Source organism: Lagenorhynchus albirostris, chromosome 5 (genome assembly GCF_949774975.1).
Source record: "Lagenorhynchus albirostris chromosome 5, mLagAlb1.1, whole genome shotgun sequence".
NCBI lineage: Eukaryota > Metazoa > Chordata > Mammalia > Artiodactyla > Delphinidae > Lagenorhynchus > Lagenorhynchus albirostris.
This window is the reverse complement of record NC_083099.1, coordinates 72,488,978-72,511,098: the sequence shown is the minus strand read 5'-3', so window position 1 is coordinate 72,511,098 and position 22,121 is coordinate 72,488,978. Positions and strand designations below refer to the sequence as shown.

At 42.4% G+C, this 22,121-nt stretch overlaps 2 protein-coding genes and 1 pseudogene across 3 annotated transcripts in view; 2 read left to right on the top strand and 1 right to left on the bottom strand.

Moving 5' to 3' along the window:
- Positions 1–4,073, top strand: part of ACAP2 (ArfGAP with coiled-coil, ankyrin repeat and PH domains 2) — a 162,999-nt gene extending 158,926 nt beyond the window's left edge. For both annotated transcript variants that reach the window (XM_060150341.1, XM_060150340.1), the window contains one exon: positions 367–4,073. In XM_060150341.1, the coding sequence (XP_060006324.1) occupies positions 367–467 (101 nt within the window). In that variant the 3' untranslated portion in view covers positions 468–4,073. The remainder of the gene's footprint in view (positions 1–366) is intronic.
- Positions 4,074–9,412: 5,339 nt separating this feature from the next.
- Positions 9,413–10,376, bottom strand: LOC132520549 (heterogeneous nuclear ribonucleoprotein D-like; annotated as a pseudogene).
- Positions 10,377–12,375: 1,999 nt separating this feature from the next.
- XXYLT1 (xyloside xylosyltransferase 1) overlaps positions 12,376–22,121 on the top strand; it is a 190,368-nt gene continuing 180,622 nt past the window's right edge. The window contains exon 1 of the mRNA XM_060150334.1: positions 12,376–12,966. Coding sequence (XP_060006317.1) covers positions 12,463–12,966 — 504 coding nt within the window. The 5' untranslated portion in view covers positions 12,376–12,462. The remainder of the gene's footprint in view (positions 12,967–22,121) is intronic.

The following is a 22,121-nucleotide window of genomic DNA, read 5'->3' as shown; positions in this document are numbered from 1 at the left end:
TGCTTTGTTTATTTAGAATGACGTGATTTACCTCATTTAGAATGACTTTTATTTCTCATGTGTTAATAAATGTATTTCTTTATATTGCTTTAAAACACTTGCATCTTTGCTCTTTTCTAACTCTGAACTTTCCTCTGTGGCTGCATCTGAGGTGCTTTTTTCAGGTATAGTTTTTTTTTTTTCTTCCACTGTATACTTTTCCAGCACTTATATTTAGTTGGTCTTTTTTCTTCCAAAAATGCTCATCTGAACAAAATTTTAATGTAATGAATTATAAAATAGTTACTAGTCGTAAAAATGAATGTTGTTTATTAATGCTTTCAATTGTGTAAATTTTAAAAGTCTCCTCATTTTACTTTCATGCAGGTGATGAAACTTACCAGGATATTTTTCGTGATTTCTCCCAAATGGCATCCAATAATCCAGAGAAACTAAATCGTTTCCAGCAAGATTCACAGAAATTTTGAGTTTTTTTAAGAAGGGGAAAATAGTAAATCTGGTGACTCCCTAAAGTATACATTTGAAAGCTCACAGATTTTTACTTCTTTAATTCTACTTACTTACTTTTAGTAGCTATTGAGTTTTTTGGGAAAAAGGTACCCATTCATTGATATTTTTATAAATCAAAACATAGATCTCTAGTAGTTGGGAGAGGAACCTACTTTAAGACTTCTTTTATTAAAATTTTTTTTAAAGCCTGTTTAAAGGGCTATTTTTTATAGATTAAAATTTAAATCTAGACTTAGGCCATCTCTAGGTTACAAGATGCTAAGAGTTTAGACAAAATAATCTTTTTTTCCCAGTGGGTGGTAGCATTGAATTTTTTCTTCTGTGCACTGTGCCCAGGATCGTTCAATCAAGCATATCGGCATCGAGTGGGAGCCTGATGTCCTGCCTGACTTGAGAATATGTCTTTGCTTTAGCTTCCCTGATGTTGGTGATTCAGAAATAGTTTTTTTCTGTTTGTTTGTTTGTTTCTTGGTAGCCTAGCTGTCATATACACAATATGTAATTTAATTATTAGAACTAGAGAATGTATGCCCCCCCATTTGCTCAAAAATGCAGTTATATTCCTCAGTTATTGTCCAGTACTTTAACGTACATACAGTGGCTGTACAGATTGACATAACTCAGTCCTTTAGATTTATTCCATTTTATGAAGGAAAAAAAAAACAACCCTTGACAATAGTTTTTTTTTAATTACCAAAAGAATCTCATAGCAGTTGTAGTTCTTCATTGTTTAGTTGATTTCCTAAAACCTTGACAAATTTATTGGTGTAACAAAACTGTGTTTCAAAAGTTACTTGAATGTTGCAAAATTATGCTTTCATCAGTTGTAACTATCAAAGGAAAAGTTGACTTATAAAATAATGTAGAATTTATATTTGAAATGTGTCCTTTTCCAGATACAATTTTGCTATTGCTCCTAGTGAAAGGAAAAATATCTCTGTAAAAGGAGTAAAAAAGACTCAAGTTTTTTTAGTTTATACTAAAATATACAGCAATAAATTGCTTTTTAATTCTTCTAACATCTCCTGTGTACTTGTTGTACACGGTATACATTCTTTTAAATTATAGCATCTCTATAGCTTTAGTATTTGGTTACATGAATCACAGACCCTTGAATTCCAAAATATTATGGGTATACTAATTTTCCAGGTATATGCTACAGATTAGTCTGATTCTATCTTTGATTGACGTATCTTGTCAGGAGTATAAAATAAGTAATTTGCCTTATGGTTTCTTTCTGATATTGTCATAATTAAGTTTAACTTTCTTTTTCAAGTTACATGTAAATAATATTATTGATACTCAGTTTCTAAATGAGAGGTTTTTAAACTTGAGTTGCCAAATGAGTACAGAAATTATATTTCATTGGGTAGATAATAAATTTTCTAACATTTTCCCACCAGTAAGTAGAGTTTTCTAAGTTGACTGAACATCAAATCAGAATCTGTCTAAACAGGAATTATACTGACATAAATTCATATCACAGAAAAGGTTCCATATTTGTTTGGCCAAATTGCATGCATATAATGCTTATTTAGTAATAATTGCTGTGTATTAGATAAGGATACAAATATATTTAGGGATTATTTCTAAGGAAATGCTAACTTCCAAAGCCTTGTATTTTAATTGCAACAATACCAGGAACCTTAAATCTTTCCTGTTTCACCTCAGAATCACAGGTCACCGGGCTTTGCAAAAGTCTGATTTGTAGCATTTTTATTAGTGTACTTTGAAATTAATTGTCCGAAAATCTCAAGGAGAAGGAAATATGTTGAGAAAAGAAAGAAACAAAGAAAGGAAGAAAGAAAAAAAGAAAAGAGTGCCTCACTTTTCCTTTGTAGTGCCTATTCCTGTTTTGCTCCTAGAAATTCATCTGACCTTTATCTGAGGAAGCCTAGGCAGTTTACCTTTTGGATACAACCTTTGGTCTTCAGATCACTTCTGGGATCTCTGGTTGTAAAAGCAATTCTTGATCATACTCTTAACTCCTGTGGCTTCAGTCATGAGTTGTTAATGTGGCAGTAATTAGTGTCTACTTAAATTTAATTGTTAGAGATGTATTTGAAGTACACTAAAGATCATGGTTCTGAATATCTTCAGAGAAAGTGAAATCTTTAACAGTACAGGGAGCCTGTACGTACAAAAATATACTTCTGTGGCTTGACTTCTTGAATATGCGGAGACCCAATTTGGATTAAATTTGGCAGAAATGATGCAGGAGTAACAGCAAGGTTTTAAAGTAAATTAATGGTTACAAGTAGTTATAGAGTAGGTTGGCTCTTAACCAAGGTGAATTAGCTGTGTCAACTAATAGCCTTTCTGTAGTATGTAACAAATCTTAGTTTCATTATGCTGTGAATTATTCAGTATCATATGATAAATTATAGTTTAAACAACGTTAGTCATACTCTTGGGCTTCAGAAATCAATTTGACTGTCCTTTGTTTTCATTCCCTCACTGATCTGCTGGTATTAGTTTCTGATTCCTTGTCATTATTCCATTAACTCATTAACTTAAAAGTTAGAGTAATCTGAAAATAAGAATAGCAGTACTATGAGGAATTCATAAAATACAGTTTCATGTTAGAACTAGACTAAAGGTAATTGCATAGTTATTTGCAATTTTTTCATTGTAACACTTACATGTTTAAGATTTCTAAGGTTTTAAAAATTACCTTTGGTACAATCCTTAGAAATTCAGAAATTTCCAGGGATTCACTATATTACATTGTTTACCTAATTTATACTGGTCTTTGTAGATTTTAATCAACTTTGGTGTTTACTTTGGAAAACATACAGATTTTATTTGGAATATTACTTTGGTTCTTCATGGGTGCATTTTGAAAAAAACTTATACTTTCACAGTCTGGACAGCTTAAGTTTGTGATGTGTTAAAGCAGTATTTTAAAAATATAATTTTACACATGTGAAGTGGGGTCACGATAAACCAAATTGTATTTAAGATTAAATTTACTATCCATTTTGAATAAGACATTCCCATATCACTCTTACATTGTGGAATTAACTTTTCTGTTTGATAGCACTTTCAACTATGGACATGAGCTGGAAAAATGCTATATTTTTATAGAATTGTCTGTTCAGAATGACTTCAGACCTGCATGATATAGTGGAAAGAGCACTGACTAGTTACTTACTACTCTTACTGGATTCAGAGCTCCTCACAAATAAAATGAGTGGGACGAAACAAGGTGAAACTGTAACAGCATCCCTTGGTGTACTGTTCCGCTGCTCACATCTGCTCACAGTGTGCTTTGCCGTTACTCACAGTAGGACTTCTGAGATCTTAATCTAAGAGCACCAACAGTGTCTCTTCTTTGATCCTGGGCTGCTCCTCTTGTTTGACAGAGCAGGTCACTGGTTTGCTGGTTGGTGGCGTAGCTGACACCAGAACCCCTGTCTGACTAGTAGTCAGAGGCACTTTACTCATATCATGAAATGATTTGAAATCATTGTAAAGCAGCAAAATTGGATAATGACTGCCAGCTTTCCTTGTGCTTTGATAACGAAGACTCCAAGTATTCTGGAGAACCTGGATATAAAATTACTTTGAAGGACTAGATTAGGGTTTAAATACGTTAAATTGTAGGGAATTGTATATATTTGCAATAACAAACATTGATGAAGGCAAAACGTTGTAAAGGCAATTCTCGTTCACATATGCTTATCAATTTCTTGATGCTTCTAAACGAAGACAACTGAAAGGGGCATGGATTCAGTTTGGCCAAATCCTGACATCTATAAATATGATTTTGGGGGCATCTTTTTCTATTTACATAAATTATCTACTAAAATAAGGTAATGGGGGGAGGGAAGTAAGGTTTTGATTAAGTAAACTTTTCTCTACATTGCTCTTTTCACTATCTTATGTACTAGATTTTCTTATTTTTCCTCAACACACCTCCCACCTTTTGGGTGTTCATTTTAAACAGGGAAAGCTCGCTACATTATAAAGAATGTTGGCACCATTTATTTTACACAAAGGCTAAAGGTTAACTTTTGGAAGTGATGAGCTACTTTTCTATATGTGTTTACTCGTGCTTTGTGATATTTCTGGATCATTCCAGTCATAAAGACTTATTACATGTAATATTTCCTGCTACCTGTGAAAAGGTATATTTTAAAGAATGTATAACCAACAATCCATTTACTTTTTATTAGTATGTAGAGGATTTATTTGTATCTAATTCATGAATGTAGTTTTACTGTAGGATGTCACTGTAAATGGAACAAAGTACATTATCTTTATAGTTATTCTAAAATGTATATTATGTAAGAATTGTAAATATTATACCTGATTAAACTCTTTGTATGCCAAGAAATTATGTCAAGTCAATAAAAATCTCACCTCTGGCATAGTTCTATTATGCTCAGACTTCCACTTTATTGTGAACTACAATTGCAGACATACCTGTTAACAACTGTCATGTTTAAGGTCCTGTATTCCTTTCCAACGCTGTCACACTGGTCCAGATTGATCCTATTTGCTGATTGCTTCAACCATGAAATCCATTTTGATCTTTTAAATATTTTCTTCTGCCTGATCACAGAGCGGTATGGCTCCCAGTTCATTAGCTAAAAACCACAGAAGGCCTTTTTTGCTGTAGCTCTAATTTTTTTCTATTATGATTGAGATATCTGTTGAAGTTTCTAATCTAGGCAACACATTTACACTCAATCCTTTTAGTAAACAAACAAACAACATGTTTTTGCATGAAATGAGATTGAAGGAATAGAGGCTTGAAGGAACAGACCTGGCAGTGAATTGCCTGCTTTTGCCTTTCCTTTAAAAGTTAGTTGAAAGCAGACACTTAAAACTTTTCTATGTAATTTGCTTTATTCCACTTCATTTCATTTTCGTAATAGTTCTTTGACAAAGAGAATCCAAACTGACAGTAAATGTTTTCAATGAAAACAGCCTACTTTTCGTTATTACAAAACAGTGCTTTTTCATCGTAGAAAAATGTTTAAGTAATGATAAGTAAAAAGAATTCCATCCTAATTCCGTCATCTGCCTGTGATGTTCATGTGTGGCTAGTAGATGGTAGCTACTAGCTACATGTGGCTATTGAAATTTAATTAAAAGACAAAATTAAGAGTTCAGTTCATCTGTGGAATTGCCACATTTAAGAGCTGACTAGCCATGTGCCCAGTGACTACTGTTTTGAACAGGGCAGATAATAGAGCATATTCATCCTAGGAAGTTCTATTTGACAGTTACCAAGTACGGGGCAAGCTGTTACTTCTTTGGTATATACCCTTCTAGACCTTTGGGTGTATGTATTATATTTATATACAAGGGGATCATACTGATTTGCCAACTGCTTCTTTCACTTAATAAATGAGGAACAAGTTTCTAAGTCCTTAAGTAATCTGCATCACTTTGGGAAGGATTTCTTTAAATGTTTTTATTATGGAAACTTTCAAACATATACAAAAGTAGAGACAATAACTTCAGTAGCTGTTAGCTCATGGCTCACATTGTTTTATCTATACTCCCACCCATTTTTCCTCTTCATTTTTTTTAAACCAAATGCCAGACATTTCAACAAATCGTTGAGTGTGTCTCTAAATATCGTATGATAGCGCTTATTATGCAGAATCTTAAAAATAATGATACAAATGAACTTATTTACAAAACAGAAAACAGAACAAACTTAGGGTTACCAGAGGGGAAGGGTGGTGGGGGGTTGGCGTTAGTTAGGGAGTTTGGGAGTGACTTGTACACGCGGCTATATTTAAAACAGATCACCAGCAGGGACCTACTGTGTAACTGCAGGGAACACTGCTCAATATTAGGTAACAACCTAAATGGGAAAAGAATCCAAAAAAGAATAGATACATGTATATGTATAACTGAATCACTTTGCTGTACACCTGAAACTAAGACAACATTTGTTAATCAGCTCTCCTCCAATATAAAATAAAAGGTTAAAAACATAAAGGGGGGAAAAAAGGACTTTTAAAAAAATCATATCACCTTCCTTAAAATATGAAACTATATAGTCAATATTCAAATTTTCCCAATGTCTTAGGTGTGTTCTTTAAAAACAGATTTTTCAAATCAGAATTCATGTAAGTTCCATTCATTGCAATTGGCTAATATATCTCTTGAGTCTCTATAGGTTCTTCTATTTATCACTTTAAAAAATTTCCCTTATAGTTTGTTGAATACATCACTCTTAATGACAGCATCTTTATTTTAGTTTCACTTTACTGATGAACATTTGATTTCAGTATCTTGTCATCATAAACCTAGTTCTTCATTACCCTTATGGCTAAATATTTGAGTACATTCTTCCTTATTTCCTTAGGATGAGTTCCTAGATGTGAAAATGCTGGTTCACAAAGGGTGGGTAAATTTTTGAGGCTCATTCAATGAGTCAGGCACTGTGTTAGGTACTGGGGATATTATGGTTAAAAAAAACACACACACACTACCTGTTCTCTTGAATTCTTGCCCTCTTGCAGTGGAGAAAGATAGGACTGGGCAGTTCATAGGTGGCCCTCATGGGATCCCTGAGGATGGTGCCTCCTCTGGACACTGGACGCGTTGGTGATTAGAGACCATTCCTCAAGGCAGTGACATCTAAGCCAAGGTCTGAAGCCAGAGCGGTTGGCTCGGTGAAGAGCTAGGGCAGTACTTTTCAAACTTTGGCTTGTAAAAGAATCACCGTAGAGGCCCAGGCTCATTGAAGATAATAGGGCCTGAGCCATTGTGTTTTTACCAAGCTCCCCATGGTTTCCAATGCCAATCAAAATTTGAGACCCTTGTCTCAGAAAGAAACATTCATCTGGATAGGAGAGAGAACTGAAAGTTCTCTTAGAAAGATTTTAGTATTGCCAGAGTTCCCTCCAGGAAAGTTGTGTCAATATACACACCCCCATCTACTGTAGAGGAGTGTCTTTTTCTCTGTATCTTTGACAATATTGGGTAGTGGTCAATAAAGAAAAAAGCCTGCTAAACTATCAGATTTCTACGTTACATTACAGATGTAGAAATCATACAACAGGAAAAACCATCTCCCCTGGCTAGAAGTCAGAGAACTTGACCACAGTTAAAGTTAGAACTGAAGGGTCACTTGCTGACCAAGTTCTTGTCTATTTAGTCATATTGTTATACACCCAGATATATCTATTTTAAGCTGAGAAAATAGCGCATAACATCTGACACACTACATACTTTCTCTTTTTGTTTAAAAAGACTTTATTCATTTTTGATAAGGGAAAGGACAATCTCAATGTCAACTTGTCATCTAATCATAAATTTGAATTTACAGGATTCACTGCCCTAAAGACACTGTATCTACTGACTGACAACATAACTTAAAATGAAAATCTCCTTTCTGTTCCCTAAGGTTGCATGTTGAAAGAATTAAACAGTCCTTTGCAATAGTCAGCATTGGTACTTGGCCTAGGTGTAAGATCAAAGAGCAAAACAGGAGCAAAAGAAGGCCGAAAGCATAACTTGATTGTCCAGCGAGTACAAACATCATTGGAACAAAGAAAGTTGCAGGCACCAGATAAAAAAGGCAGGTTCATTAGCATAAAAAAAATTACACTTGGTTGAAGGTGAGGTCAGCTATTCCACACGTTAACATGTATGCCAATGCTAATGGCTAACATGGAACCACAGAAACAAAAACAGAGACCTTAAATTCAGTAACTACACAATGTAAAATTCAAAACTGGAATTTACCCAGGTCATCCTCCAAAATCTATAGCTAAAACTGTTTTTAATGCACCAGGAAGATCTGTTGTAATGACATGAGTTGGTCACACTTAGATTTGCATTTATATAAGATTTAAGGGATACCTTTCCCCACTATTCCTTATGTCTGAATATGGATATGCGTTAACTACCCAGCTCATGCACTAACTGCGCTAAAAATGATGAAACTTACTACCATGACTTTTTCTAAGAACTCAACACCACATAACAGCTAACACCCAATATAGCTTCCTAAAAATGTCCCAACAGAAAACATTTTGTTCAGTTTGGTGCTTGCTGTGACATAATACCAACAGAATAGTGTACAATTACTTTAGTTACTCAGCCGCTACTTCAAATATTTTAATCTAACTTTTGTTCAGACTTTAATAACTTCGTACCTATTTGCCAAAACCCTTGTGTTAAATGTAACTACATCTGATATTCTTAAACTGTAGCTCCTGTAACACAGTTCAAGTGTTTTTTTCCCCTGGGTATATCTAGACATTTTAATCAAGAAAACAAAGTTATGCTATTATGATTAGCCAAAGCTCTTTCCAGCAGACCACTGAATACAGCAAGTCATAACAAATGCCTTCCCAGAGACAAGAACAAGGCAAAATATTTTCTATTCATAAAAGGAGCTAACAGCATGCTTTGTGCCATTAAAAAGCTACTTTTCAAAATATAACCAGAAGACTTATGGTCTACTAGAAAGCTTCCACTAATCACACACTATAACTAAGCCACAGAAACTTTCATGACAAAGGCTCCAGATATACAGAGAGAAAACATTACTTAAAGTTACGTGGAAACCTCAGTTAACAGGGAAATGAAGCCTTAGAAGACAGAATACATCTAACAAATACGGGGAACAGAGTAGACACTGTAACTGGCTATTCGTAAAGGACCACAGTTTCTCCCTATGGACCAACACTCCCTACAAAATAAACTGTACCTTAATTATCACTTATTTAAAATTACACTTTTACAGAGCTATTTAGTACCTGACTCAGAAAAACAATCGCATTTATTAGAGGTTTAACATGAAATCATACAAATAAAATTTGTATAAACACAAATCCACATCGAGTCATAACACAGATAGCAAAAGACAAAGTAAAAACAAAACTTATTGGCGGCTACATACAGTTGGACACAGTTGTGTCTTGTACACTAGAAAGTCTTTTACAAAATTATCATCTTAGATCAATAGAAGACCAAACTTCAATGTTGTCCTTGCAAGATGGGCTGCTTTAGCAATCTCTTCCTGTTTTCTCCAACGTCCCTTTTTAATATGGCTGGTAATTATTTTGGTGATTGCCATCCCCTCGAGATGCCTTGCCATAAGTGCAGACTGTAGTCTGCATATCCGTGCATATCCATAGTTCCCATAGTTATACCCAGTATAACCATAGCTGCCATAGCCACTATAGTTTTGATCACCACCATAAGCACTATTGTAATTTCCATATCCTTGATCATAATAGTTATTAAATCCTTGGTTCCAGTTTTGGCCCTGACCTTGGCCACGACCCCTAGTACCTCCTCGTCCACCAGCTGCAGCACCTCTTCCTCCTTTTTGTTGTTGCTGTTGCTGCCTATATACCTCTTTGGGTTGTGCAACTTTGATTTCACACTTCCCAGAACCAATTTGATATCTGCTTTCTACCAATTTCTTTACCGGCTCTCCGTCTGTATATGTAATAAAACAAAATCCTCTTCTTTCATTTGTTTTTGTATCCATGGGAAGTTCAATATTTTCAATCTCTCCAAAGGCTCCAAAATATTCTTTAATTTGTTCTTCCAAAGTATCTGGGCTCAATCCACCCACAAAAACCTTTTTGGGGGGTTCCTTCCCCAAGCTTTGGCCCTATTAGGGTCTATCAATTTGCCATCCAGCTTGTGTTCTTTCAGTTTCAAAACCTTATCAACACTAGCAGCATCTTTGAAATGCACAAATCCAAATCCTCTTGATCTTCCAGCAACTGGATCTGTTTTCATTGTGCAGTCTACAACTTCTCCAAATCGAGACAAATATTCAGTCAGATCTTTCTTGCTTGTATCCCAGCTCAAGCCTCCAATAAACTTTTACCGTCATCCTGCTGATTCACATAACACATTAATTTTTCTTTATGGTCAAAGAATTGAGGATGAAGAAGCTTGGAGAAAAGACCAGTCTCTTGAGTATTTTCCTGTGTCTACTGACTTCCTATGTAAAATTTAAATTATCTTGTTCTTCATTTGTTATCCATAAATTCCAGGAGTAGTGATCTTATAAAGGTCTGAAAAAGTATATTTGTTGAATAAATTCCAGAATAAATGGCAGAGGAAAAATCCACCTTATTGATTGTGGAGGTGGGTGGACTAAAAGGTACAATTCCAGCATTATTTCCCCATTATTAATGAACAATAATTAGAATGTAATAATACAATGGTAGCACACAGTGGTGGAGATTCTGTGGTACATGTAATAAAGTTTTAATGGATATTTGGGGTTTAGAATTTGTAAACACTCTAGAAAAGCTATGGTTGCTAAACTGTATTTTGTACTTGTTGGATATTTAGACTTTGTTTTAGAGTTTGGTGTTTCTAGCATAGTTTATATTTATTGTTTACTAAGTGTCAGACACTATTCTAACTGCTTTTTATCTATTATCTCTCATAACCCTATGAGGCATAAGTACTAATATTAGCCCCATGTTACATAGGGGTATGATTGCAGCTCAGAGAGATTACCTCCCTTGAAGTCTAACAACTCCTAGTTAGCTGTAAATCCAGCTCTCTGGTGCCTGTGGGAGCAGCTGTGCTCAGGGTCTTCCTACTCTGCCATCTTGCTTCCCCCCGCACATGCCCAAATCCAGCTCTCTTAACCACAATGTCATCTGCTGAAGCTTGTGGTAAAATACACACAACTCAGAGTCTGAGTTATCACTTTCAGTGCTAATCTTGGCAGGAAGTTTGGGCTTTGGAAGTGGTATGGCTTGAGCGGGGATCCATTATTTACTAGCCAACTAGATTTGGGCAGTTCACTTCTCTAAAGCTCAATTTCCTCAATTGTAAAGTGCAAATAAGCAAATAATACCTCTACCTCTTACAGCTGTGTGGATTAAATGAACTAAAGTAATACGTGTTACTAAAGTGAGATAATTCTGCTATTGTTCCCCCCCCCCAAGGTGAGTAGCATGTATTGAACTTGTTGCTAAGCATTCTTTAGCGGTCCAAGGTTTTTCAGAGAAGTGTTGCTCCAACTGAAAAGAAGAAGAGTTAAAAAGGAGATGAATTGTGGTTCTGGGGACCACACTTTGAGAAATAATGGCATGGCACAGTAAACGGGTGAGAGAATTTGTGATTGCATTTGTGCCTGCGTTTTCACCTGCACCTCTTTCAAGCATGCAGACCACTTGTACATGTTTACGTAAACACTGTAGTGTGTCATTGGTCCTCAGAAGACTCAAGTTAATGGGTTTTTATGTAGTTGGCAGTGTCCAGCTATATTGCCAAACCTGCCACTGTGTGACCCGGGGCAAGTGACCTCAGTTATGCTTCAGTTAAGAATTTGCAAAACTACCGGGTACATATTAAGCCTCTTTTAAAGTGTTAAAGTTAAAAAAAAAAAAAGTATCCTTTAGATTGCCTCTGGTCCGCCTCAGAGGTGCCAAGTGAGGTGAGCAGGCCATTTACACCTCGGGTGTCAATCCTACTTCACCGAGAATAGGGAGGAAGTTGCTAGTTTAAATTCTTTAGCCCCAGATAGTCTCCAAGGTGTGAAAGGAGTCGGGGAGAGGACTTAAAGCCTTCAAGAAATTAGGGTGGAAAAGGTATATAGAGAAAAATTTTCTTTGTGAGTCCAGTTTAGTCTTTTTGCTACCGAAGTCTTAGCTTCGGTTTCTAGCGTCTGGGGCTGGGCACTTAAGAGGGCCATTTTTCACGGACGGTACAGCCAGCTGGCTTGTATGCCCGAGTCCTCACCGGCTTCTCTGACCACTCTGGGGCGGCTCCTGCGGACCCGCGGCACATCCCCGATGTAATCCTTCTGAGCCTAGGACCCAGAGGCTGCCGGGCAGCCCTGGCCCCGCCTCTCGGCGCATCAGCGCCCGCGGATTGGCAGCGCGGCTCCGCCTCCGTCATGGCTGCCGCCCGCCGCCGGGGCTACTAAGTAGCTGTAGAGGTACTGTTCTCCGCTGCGGCTCCCCGGCCGCCCTGTCCGCGGGAGGGTGGCGCATGGGTCTCCTCCGAGGCGCGCCCCCATGCGCTCGGGCCATGGCGCGTCTGGGCGCTGTGCGCTCCCACTACTGCGCGCTGCTGCTGGCCGCGGCGCTTGCCGTCTGTGCCTTCTACTACCTCGGCTCCGGCCGGGAGACCTTCTCCAGCGCCACCAAGAGGCTGAAGGAGGCCCGCGCCGGAGCCCCCGCCGCGCCCTCGCCGCTGGTGCCGGAGCTGGCGCAGGGCTCCGTGGCGCCGGCCCCGGGTGCTAAGGCCAAGAGCCTGGAGGGCGGCGGGGCCGGGCCGGTGGACTATCACCTGCTGATGATGTTCACCAAGGCGGAACACAATGCCGCGCTGCAGGCCAAGGCCCGCGTCGCGATCCGCTCCCTGTTGCGCCTCGCTAAGTTCGAGGCGCACGAGGTGCTTAACCTGCACTTCGTGAGCGAGGAGACCAGCCGCGAGGTGGCCAAGGCCCTGCTGCGGGAGCTGCTACCGCCCGCCGCCGGCTTCAAGTGCAAGGTGAGCGGGGCCTCAGCCGGAGGTTCCGGGCGGGTGGCTCGGTGAGCGCGCGCGCCCGGCCAGGCTCCAGGGGTCAGGAGGGAGGTGTCTTCGTTGCGCTGCCCACTGCCAACGCCAGTAGAAGCCTACCCTCTCAACCCGATCCCCCTGGCTGAAGTGTGCATTCACAGCACGCTGGAGGCGTCGTCCGGGGGCGTGTCCGGGAGCCTCGTTGTTAGCCGACTACCCTGACCGCGTCTCCCCCTTTAACTGCGGCCTCCTTGAGAATTGACACTCCCCGTCTTTGCTAGCGTTACAGGATTCAGCAGTCAGTGCCTTCAAAGCCTGCCCCTCTTTTTATTCTTCTCAGTCTTTGACTTTTTTTTTTAATAAATTTATTTTGTTTATTTTATTTTTGGCTGCGATGGGTCTTCGTTGCTGCGCGCGGGCTTTTCTCTGGTTGCGGCGAGCGGGGGCTACTCTTCCTTGTGGTGCGCAGGCTTCTCATTGTGGTGGCTTCTCTTGTTGGGAACACGGGCTCCAGGTGCGCGGGCTTCAGTAGTTGTGGCTCACGGGCTTAGTTGCTCCGCGGCATGTGGGATCTTCCTGGACCAGGGCTCGAACCCGTGTCTCCTTCATTGGCAGGCGGCTTCTTAACCACTGTGCCACCAGGGAAGCGCCTCAGTCTTTTACTTTTGAGGATGGAGCAGGTCATTTGAACGTACCAATATGCTTCTGGTGCAGAGTCTGCTGGACAGGGTCTTCGGCCGCTTGAATTGTCAGGTTACAGTGACATTTCTCATAGCTCATTTCTCTAAGGTATTTCAGTCGGAACTAGTCAAGCCCAAACCCAGCCAGTGTGAACCATCTCATCTCCTCTGTGTGCCCCCTTCTCCCCTGCCCTCAAGGGTCCTGAACCCATTTAGAGAAGCACCGGGTTCCTCCCAGGAGGTACAGATAAGATCTGGGGAGAGCAGAGCTAGTCACCTTGTCCCAGGCTGGACCCACCTGCATCCCCATCATCTCGCTTCACCTCCTGGCTCTGCTTGTCAGAGATTGGATTCCTAACTTAGAGTTAATGGTCTCAGTTAAATTGCTTGCCTCGTTTTGACCTAACAGTTGCACAGAGGGGATCCAAGGTCTGATTTTGGGCTAGAAATAGTAGGTGATCTTAAAGGATGGAGCCTGATGGTGGGGGGACGGGCGGTGAGGCAAGAGTAGTGTTCCATGTGTTTGTGCCCAATGAGTGACTAAGGGGAGCTGATGCCAGGATCCTGCAGGGTTCAGGGGTCTGTTGATTGTTGTCTTCAGAATCAAGTTCTAATTTCTTGGTAAGGCTGTCTGTGTTGTGGCCCTGGCTCTCCTCTTCTGCCTACCTTCTTGTCCTCCCCCTACGTGCACCTTAGATCTTAACTGTACTGAATGTGCCTTTACATAAGCTATACTTTTCACCCAGAATGTCCTTCCTTCCTTCCTTCCTGGGCCCTTGGCCACTCTTTACTTAGTTTTCACCTTCCCCCAGGAATGTCCATAGACTTGGGGACAATCTGTGCCCAGCCCTCCACAGCTCTCCTTTCCAGCTTCCCCCCATAGCATCAAAAGTCTGTCCTCTGCCCAAAACAAATGAGCCCATCTGGAACACCCACCATAGTCAGGGAGAGGTACCTGGGCCTGGATTCCATGGTACAGGAGGCCAAGAATCCAGGTCCTGGAGCTTGTGGCTGGCCAGGCCCTTGACACCCACTGTCTGACCTGGGGTTTTTCAGCCTGGGGCCCATCGCATTTGCCCTAATTGCAGTCTCTGGAAGTAGGGCCTGGCAACCTGTTCCAGGTGGTCCTTGGGACTTTAATGTTTAGTGTGCTAGTCCAAGGGAGAAAACCAAGGGCCCTTGATCATAGGGCCAGTCTGGGCAGAGCTGGGATTTGACCGGCTCTCCAGACACTGCCTTGAAGACCGGCACGTCATCTCTTCACTTCCTGAGTCAGAGGTCACAACTCAGGCCTATCTCCTCCATTGCTAGGGCTCTACTGTCCCCTTCTCGAGCTCCAGCCACAGTATCTTGTTGCAAACTCAGTGCTTTCCAGCCTACATGCCTCTGCTTCTTTCATTCCACTGTCAGGATACCCTTTCTGTGTGCGTCGCCGAGTCTTGCCCATCTTTGGATACCATCCCCTCCTTGGAGCCGTCCAAGGAACCCCCATTCAAAAGGCACATCTTCCTCTTCCTCGTGTACCTCCCTGGTGCTGTAGACTCTACGACGTCTTATCTCCCACCCCTATGCCTGGCACATAGTGGGCACCAGAAATACTTGTCCAGGGCAGGTCCAGTCTCAGGGCCAGCTTCCCTTCTTGGAGTCTGTGTTTCATGCTTTGACACCTTCCCTCTGCTGGGCCCAGTTCTGACAGCCTTAGCCATCACCCAAGGCCTGAGGCAGCTGCAGATGACCTGAGGGAATTGACACCACCCCTACTGAGGCATGAGGAATGAGGGTCTGGGGGCTTTCAGCCAGATGGCTGTGTTCAGATAAGGCTTTATCAGTTCTAGCTAAAATTGCTCCTGTTCCTTTTGAATGATTTTTTGTGAATCTGTTTTCTGTTTGTGACAAAAGGTGCTCTTTTTGTTTATTTTTTTCTTTAAATATGTAGTCCTAAAAGGTTTGCCTCATTTTAGTTGTCATTTAATTCTTCCTCAGGTTTGGAATGTGTCTTCTGGTACCACTTCACACATGCCTTTCCCTCTACCTGGAGTACCTCCCACCCCACCCCCACTTCCTTAACTGGTACTCTGCTTTCAGGTCTCAGCAAAATGTTATTTCCTTGGTAAACCTTTCCTGAGCCCCCATTGTACATTCGCATCACACCAAGGACTTTTCCTTAGTAACATTTCTCACACTTGTCGTTATGTAATTATTGAATGAGTTATTTGTCTACCTTGCTAGACTGTAAACTCCTTAAGGGCTTGGACCCTGACCTCTCTTAAGTGTATTCTTAGCAGCGAGCATCATGTCTTACAAACGGGAGTGCATCTTATATGAGAATTATTTTTTCAGTGTTAATTAGGAAGAATGACACTAGAAATTCTCACCCCAGTTGCATCACAGCTGGAAGGGATCTTCAAGAGCATATAGCAACCCAGGTGAGGAAACTTGCCTAAGGCCACTTGGGGAGTTACAAGGCTGGGGGCTAGACTCAAGTCCTAGGCCAATGTTTTTCTCTTTGTACCATGTTCCGCCTTTAAGGAGCACTTCTCTCTTGTAAGACAAGGTAAAAGAACAGTCCACTTCCAGGGAGAGTTGCCCTAAAGTGTGTAAGAACACCTTGGGAAGAGGAAGGCAGCTCCTGGCCCACCCGGCTGTCTGGAGACAGCCTGAAAGCTCTTCCTCCCTCAGGGTGGGATCTGGGACTCCGCCAGGTGTGCGGGATGCAGGGCAGGGCTGCAGTGAGCCGGCCTAGGACTCGTGCTCACACTCAGAGGTCTCTTCTCAGGCCCTTTTCAAGTGCCACAGAAATGGTGGAGCCGAAATGGTTGCAGAAATTGATCATAGAATATTACTAGTGACTTTAGATTACATTTTGGTTAATTAAATACTAGCTGAAAAGCTATTCACTTAAACAGAAAAATCTTGTTTCGACTTATTATTGAAAGTCTTTCAAAATCCACTGGTTTGTTATCTCCTAACAGTATGGAAATATATTATTTGTTCACTTATTTAATAAACATCCAAACCTGTTATGTTCGAGGTACCAGGATAGGAGCTGCTTCTAGCTCATTTAATAAGTCTATGGACTAACTGCATCAGAATCTCCTGGGGACAGTTATTCAAAATACAGACTCATGGACCCTGCCCCAGCCTGTGGGTCAGAATCTCCTGATGGGGCCTGGAAATCTGAATTTGTACGAGGCTGTGGCAGCAGGCATGGAAGTCCTTGCTGTAAAAGGGATACAGGAGGGCCTGATGCTTTCCTGCCCACCTTCAGACCCAGCTCAGGCATCCTTGCCCCTGTGCAGCCTGCCCTGGGAGCACAATGCCTGACACATAGTAGACCTTCAGGGAGCATTTGCCTTTCATTCAGGCTTTCCTGGCTCTGCTGTCATCTTGTTAAAATGGGGCTTTTATCACACCACTCAGAACCCCCTGGCTCCCGGCTCCCTGTCATCCAGGTCATTCCAACATTCTGGCCCCACAGCAGTTGGCTGCAGCTTCCTTGTCCAGCCTTTCCCCACTAAGCTGCAGAAGACGCTGTCCCTTCTCCTGGAGCTTTGCTCGCTTTGCTTCCGAGCCATCTATTGTCTCATTCTGTCTGTCCAGTGGGATCTCACCCTTCTAAAACTTAGGTCCAGACTTGTGTTCCATAAGGCTTCCTTTTGCATTAAGTTTGATAGAATATGCCATGGGAATCCCACATAGTGGTAGCTTAAGCAACATGGAGCTTTCTCATCTGAATGGAGTCCAGAGGTAGGAGGCGTTCCGGGCTGGCCCAGGAGCTTCATGACATCATCAGGGTCCTAGGCCCCTCCAGCTCTGTTTTCCCATCCCCACAGGGTGGCCCTTGTCCTCATGGGCCAGAATGGCTGCTAGAGCTTTAGTCATCACATCTGTGTTGCAGCCGCAGGATGGAGGAAGAACCAAAGCAGAGTTCCTGTTAAAAATAGTTAATAAGGAGAGGAGGGGAAGCTTTGGGGTAGGCAACCAGTCATCTCCCTCAGGAGGCTACCATGCATGTCGAAGCCCTGTGAATGACTAAGCACCTGTCGTGTGTTGGACCCTGAATGCACAAATGCAGGGGACACAGAGGGGGCACAGGCACAGCCCCCTGCCACCCAGGTACCTGTGTCGCTTAGCATCATCCCCACGTACAGCCTGTCCTGTTGCTAAACCTGCTGGGTTGGGCACAACATGGTCCTGAGGGAGGGAGACAGCACTGCGTTTAAACCCCAGTGGCCAGTTACTAGCTGGTGACTGTGGGCAACCCCCTTCGCCTCTCAGGGCCTCCCGGGCCTCCTGTAAAATGAGGATTAAACACCCATCCCCCACGGGGCGGTAAGGATTAAACGCAGCCTTGCTGTTTTGTGCAGGGAGTCCAGTGCTAATGCATCCGTTGTTGTGTGTCCAGCCTCACAACACGGTTCTACTCTGCCGACTTCTGGGGACTCAGCACTGACGGGACCCTGTAGCCATCTCCTCTCTCCTTTTCGGGGTGGCCAGCCCCTTGCAGAGGCCTGGGGGAGCTTACCCAGCACTGTGCGGACACCCTCAGGGGTACAGCAGGATTGCTGCTTGTGCTGCTTCTCTCGTGCCGTCACTGTGTTATCACTCAGATGGTGACGACTCAGAAAGGCCTTCCCCGAACCCCTTTTCTAAAGCCGCCGCCACCCTAGCCCTCGTTATCTTTCCCATCACCTTGTTTGTAGCACGTACTCATGTGCTCATTCATTCAGCAGATGTTCTTGGGTGCTTCCCTGGCACCAGGCCCTGTTTTAGGTGCCTGTGCCAGTAGGAAGAGAGCCAGTCCCTGCCCTCATGGAGCTTCCATTCTGGGGTTCTGGGGGTGTGTGGGAGATCGACTTTAAACAAACAAGCCTGTCCACGTAGAGTGAGTCAGATCGTGATCCATTGTACAGACAAAAGTAAAGGTGGATAAGGACACAGGGAGCGTTCCTGTGTTGGGGCGCGGAGTTGTGGGCTGTTTTGTACAGCTGGTCAGGGAAGGCCCCATGGATTTAGTGACCTCTGAGCAGGGGCTGAAGGAAGTGAGAGCGAGAGCTCTTTGGACATCAGGAAGCAAGTTTGGAAAGTCACTACCCTGTTTCCTAGTTTGCATTCTGCCGCTCCCTACTAGAGTATCATCTCCATGGGGGGCAGAGCATTACTTACCTTCTTCATCTGCTGAAGTGGACAGGCACCCCGTAAATGTCACCCCTGTTTCTGGCCTGAGTTGGAAGTGGCAGACACAGGGACAGGAGCCTCCCAACCCGGGGTACAGACCAGACAGACTTCTGAAAGGACAGGCAGCTCTGGACGGCCGCTGGCCGCCTTGCAGGGAGGGCAGTCTCTCGGAGGCTAATTCCAGAGGAGAGGAGAGGAGGATGGGGCAGCCTGCCTCCCAAACTCGCCCATCGCAGCAGTTTCTCTTCCTTCCCTAAGGGAGGTGGTAGTGTGCACAGGTCGGGAAGGAGGGCTGAGGAGGGGGCAGGAGGCGGGCAGTGCTGGTCAAGTTAGGGGGGTCCTCCATATGGATGGTGCGAGACAATGGAAACAGAGGTGTTCCCTCCTCCTCCATCACCATTATATTTTTAGCACAGTTCCTGGCACTTTCTAGGCTCTCAGTAATATTTTGTAGTCGACCGATTGATAGCTATATTAATTCAACCCAAGAAATCATAGAAGAGTCCTCGGGGATCTGCCCCTCGTACATGAAATTTCAGCCTCCTCAGAGCACAAGGCTGGGTTGCTTTGTCTCCAGATGACAGGTAGGAACAAGAAGGAGGCCTTGTGCTTTCCACACTTAAAAGAGACTGTTGGATTTCAGGAGGAGCATGTGCTGAGGACTGGGCTAACAGGAAAAGTGTTAAAGCTCTTTGCACACCTCTTCTGAATTTGCAGTTTCTTTTACTGCAAGAGCAAAACTGTGAGTGGCTTTGAAAAGCCTCAGCTCACAGTCGGGGCTTGAAAGAAGCCTGAGGGTAAAGACCTCGATGCTGGCTGTCTCAATTAAGCTAATGACAAACAGGTGACATAGCTGTGCAGCTTCTCCGGCATGTCACAGCAGCAGGAACCTTGACCAGAAGGAACCTTTTGACTAAGTTATGACCGTCTGGGAAAGAGGTGATCAAAGAAATGTATCCTGAAGCGAGAGGCTCTTTGAAAAGATTGACTGACATTTTATACTATAGAATTTGGAGAATTTACCAAATGCAATGGAACTCTTTTAAATTATAATATGCTCATAATACAACTGTAGTAGTTTGTGTACCAGTGCATGTTTCTCATGGAAAGCTTTAGTCATGGATCTGTAGGGAAGGCCTTTGTATGGCATTATTGTATCATGTACACTATACTCTGGATAATTTCGCAGGTATTTGTTGAAATTATAAGGCAAACCCATAACATAAGACCAGCGATCATCATGTAGACGAAATACACTGACACCTGGGTGATTTTGCTGTGGGGCTTCAGTGCATGTATGAAGTGTTCCAGCTTTGGGTAACAGTCAGTGTTGATGATTACTTGACTGTTCTCTGTTCCAATAGGTCATTCTTTTGAAAGACAGATGATTACATTTTCTTGCGGTTAAAAAAACCTGAGATGTAATTCACATCCCATGAAATTCACCCTTTTAAAATATACAGTTCGGGGGCTTCCCTGGTGGCGCAGTGGTTGAGAGTCCGCCTGCCAATGCAGGGGACACGGGTTCGTGCCCCGTTCTGCGAGGATCCCACATGCCGCGGAGCGGCTGGGCCCGTGAGCCATGGCCGCTGAGCCTGCGCGTCCGGAGCCTGTGCTCCGCAACGGGAGAGGCCACAGCAGTGAGAGGCCCACATACTGCAAAAAAAAAAAATAAAATAAAATATACAGTTCAACAAAACTAGAAAAATTTGAGATCTCCCTTACTGTAACATTGTCACAGATCATTGAAATACAGTTCTTTCATGATGTCATTAGAATCAGAAATATATCTTATTGGCTTTGTAGACAGATTGCTTAATATCAAAAATATACAATTCAGTGGTTTTTAATATATTCACAAGGTTGTTCAGTTATTCCAGAACATTTCATCACCCCAAAAAGAAACTCCATACGCATCAGCAGTCATTCCCATTCCCCCTTTTCTCTCAGCCCTGGCAACCACTAACCTGCTTTCTGTAAATTTGCCTATTCTGAACATTTCATATAAACGGACCTTTTGTGTCTGGCTTCTTTCGCTTAGCGTAATGTTTTTAAGGTTCATGTTGCAGCATGTGTCAGTACTTCATGTCTTTATATGGGTGAATAATACTCCATTGTACGGCTATACCACATTTTGTTCATTCATTCATTTGTTGATGGACATTTGAGTTTCCACTTATTGGCTATTGTGAATAATTTGCTGTGAACATTCATTTACAACTTTTTGTGAGGATGTATGTTTTCAGATCTCTTGGGTATATACATACCTGGGCATGGAATGGCTCAGTCATATAGTGAATGTGAGGAACTGCCAGACTTCTCCAGAGGAGCTGTCTTATTATTTTACATTCTCATCAGCAATGTGTGAGGGTTCTGATTTCTCCACATCTTTGCCAGCACTTGTTGTCTGTCTTGATTCTAGCCATCCTAGTGGGTGTGAGGTAGCATCTATTGTGTTTTTTTAAATATAAATTTATTTATTTATTTTGTTTTTGGCTGGGTAGGATCTTTGTTGCTGCACCTGCACTTTCTCTAGTTGCGGTGTGCGGGCTTCTCATTGCGGTGGCTTCTCTTGTTGTGGAGCACGGGCTCTAGGCACACGAGCTTTAGTAGTTGTGGCACGCGGGCTCTAGAGCGCAGGCTCAGTAGTTGTGGCGCATGTGCTTAGTTGCTCCGCGGCATGTGGGATCTTCCTGGACCAGGGATTGAACCCATGTCCACTGAATTGGCAGGCGGATTCTTAACCACTGCGCCACCAGGGAAGTCCTCGTTGTGGTTTTGATTTGCATTTCCCTAATGACTAAAGGTGAGATGATTAGGTACTGATAAGGACAGCCAACTAAATGTATTTGGTATATTTCTTACATATTTACCAAAATACATTTTACAAGAAAATCCAGGTATCTTGACTCCCCTCCCCATCCTGAAAGATGTTGTAACATCTCTGGAAACACTTGTTTCTGAAGAGCAGTTTGGAGATTTCTGATGTGTACAGTAATAATATGCCTAAAATCAATGAGGAGGTGTTATTAGTATGAAGACTGGATTAGGAGAATAGTAACAATATTTGTTCAGCACTTAGAGCTTATGAAAGTGCTTGCAGAAATGTCTCACTTGAGCATCACTGCGACCAGTGAAGGAGCCTTCAAGGCTGAGAGATCCGGTGACATACTTGAGCTCCCACACTAAGCCTTGGGGCTGGACTGTATCACATGCTTTGGGGACTAGGAGGGCAGGACAGAACAGGGAGCCATTGAGGTGTGCAGTCTGTATCATCCTCCTGCCCGG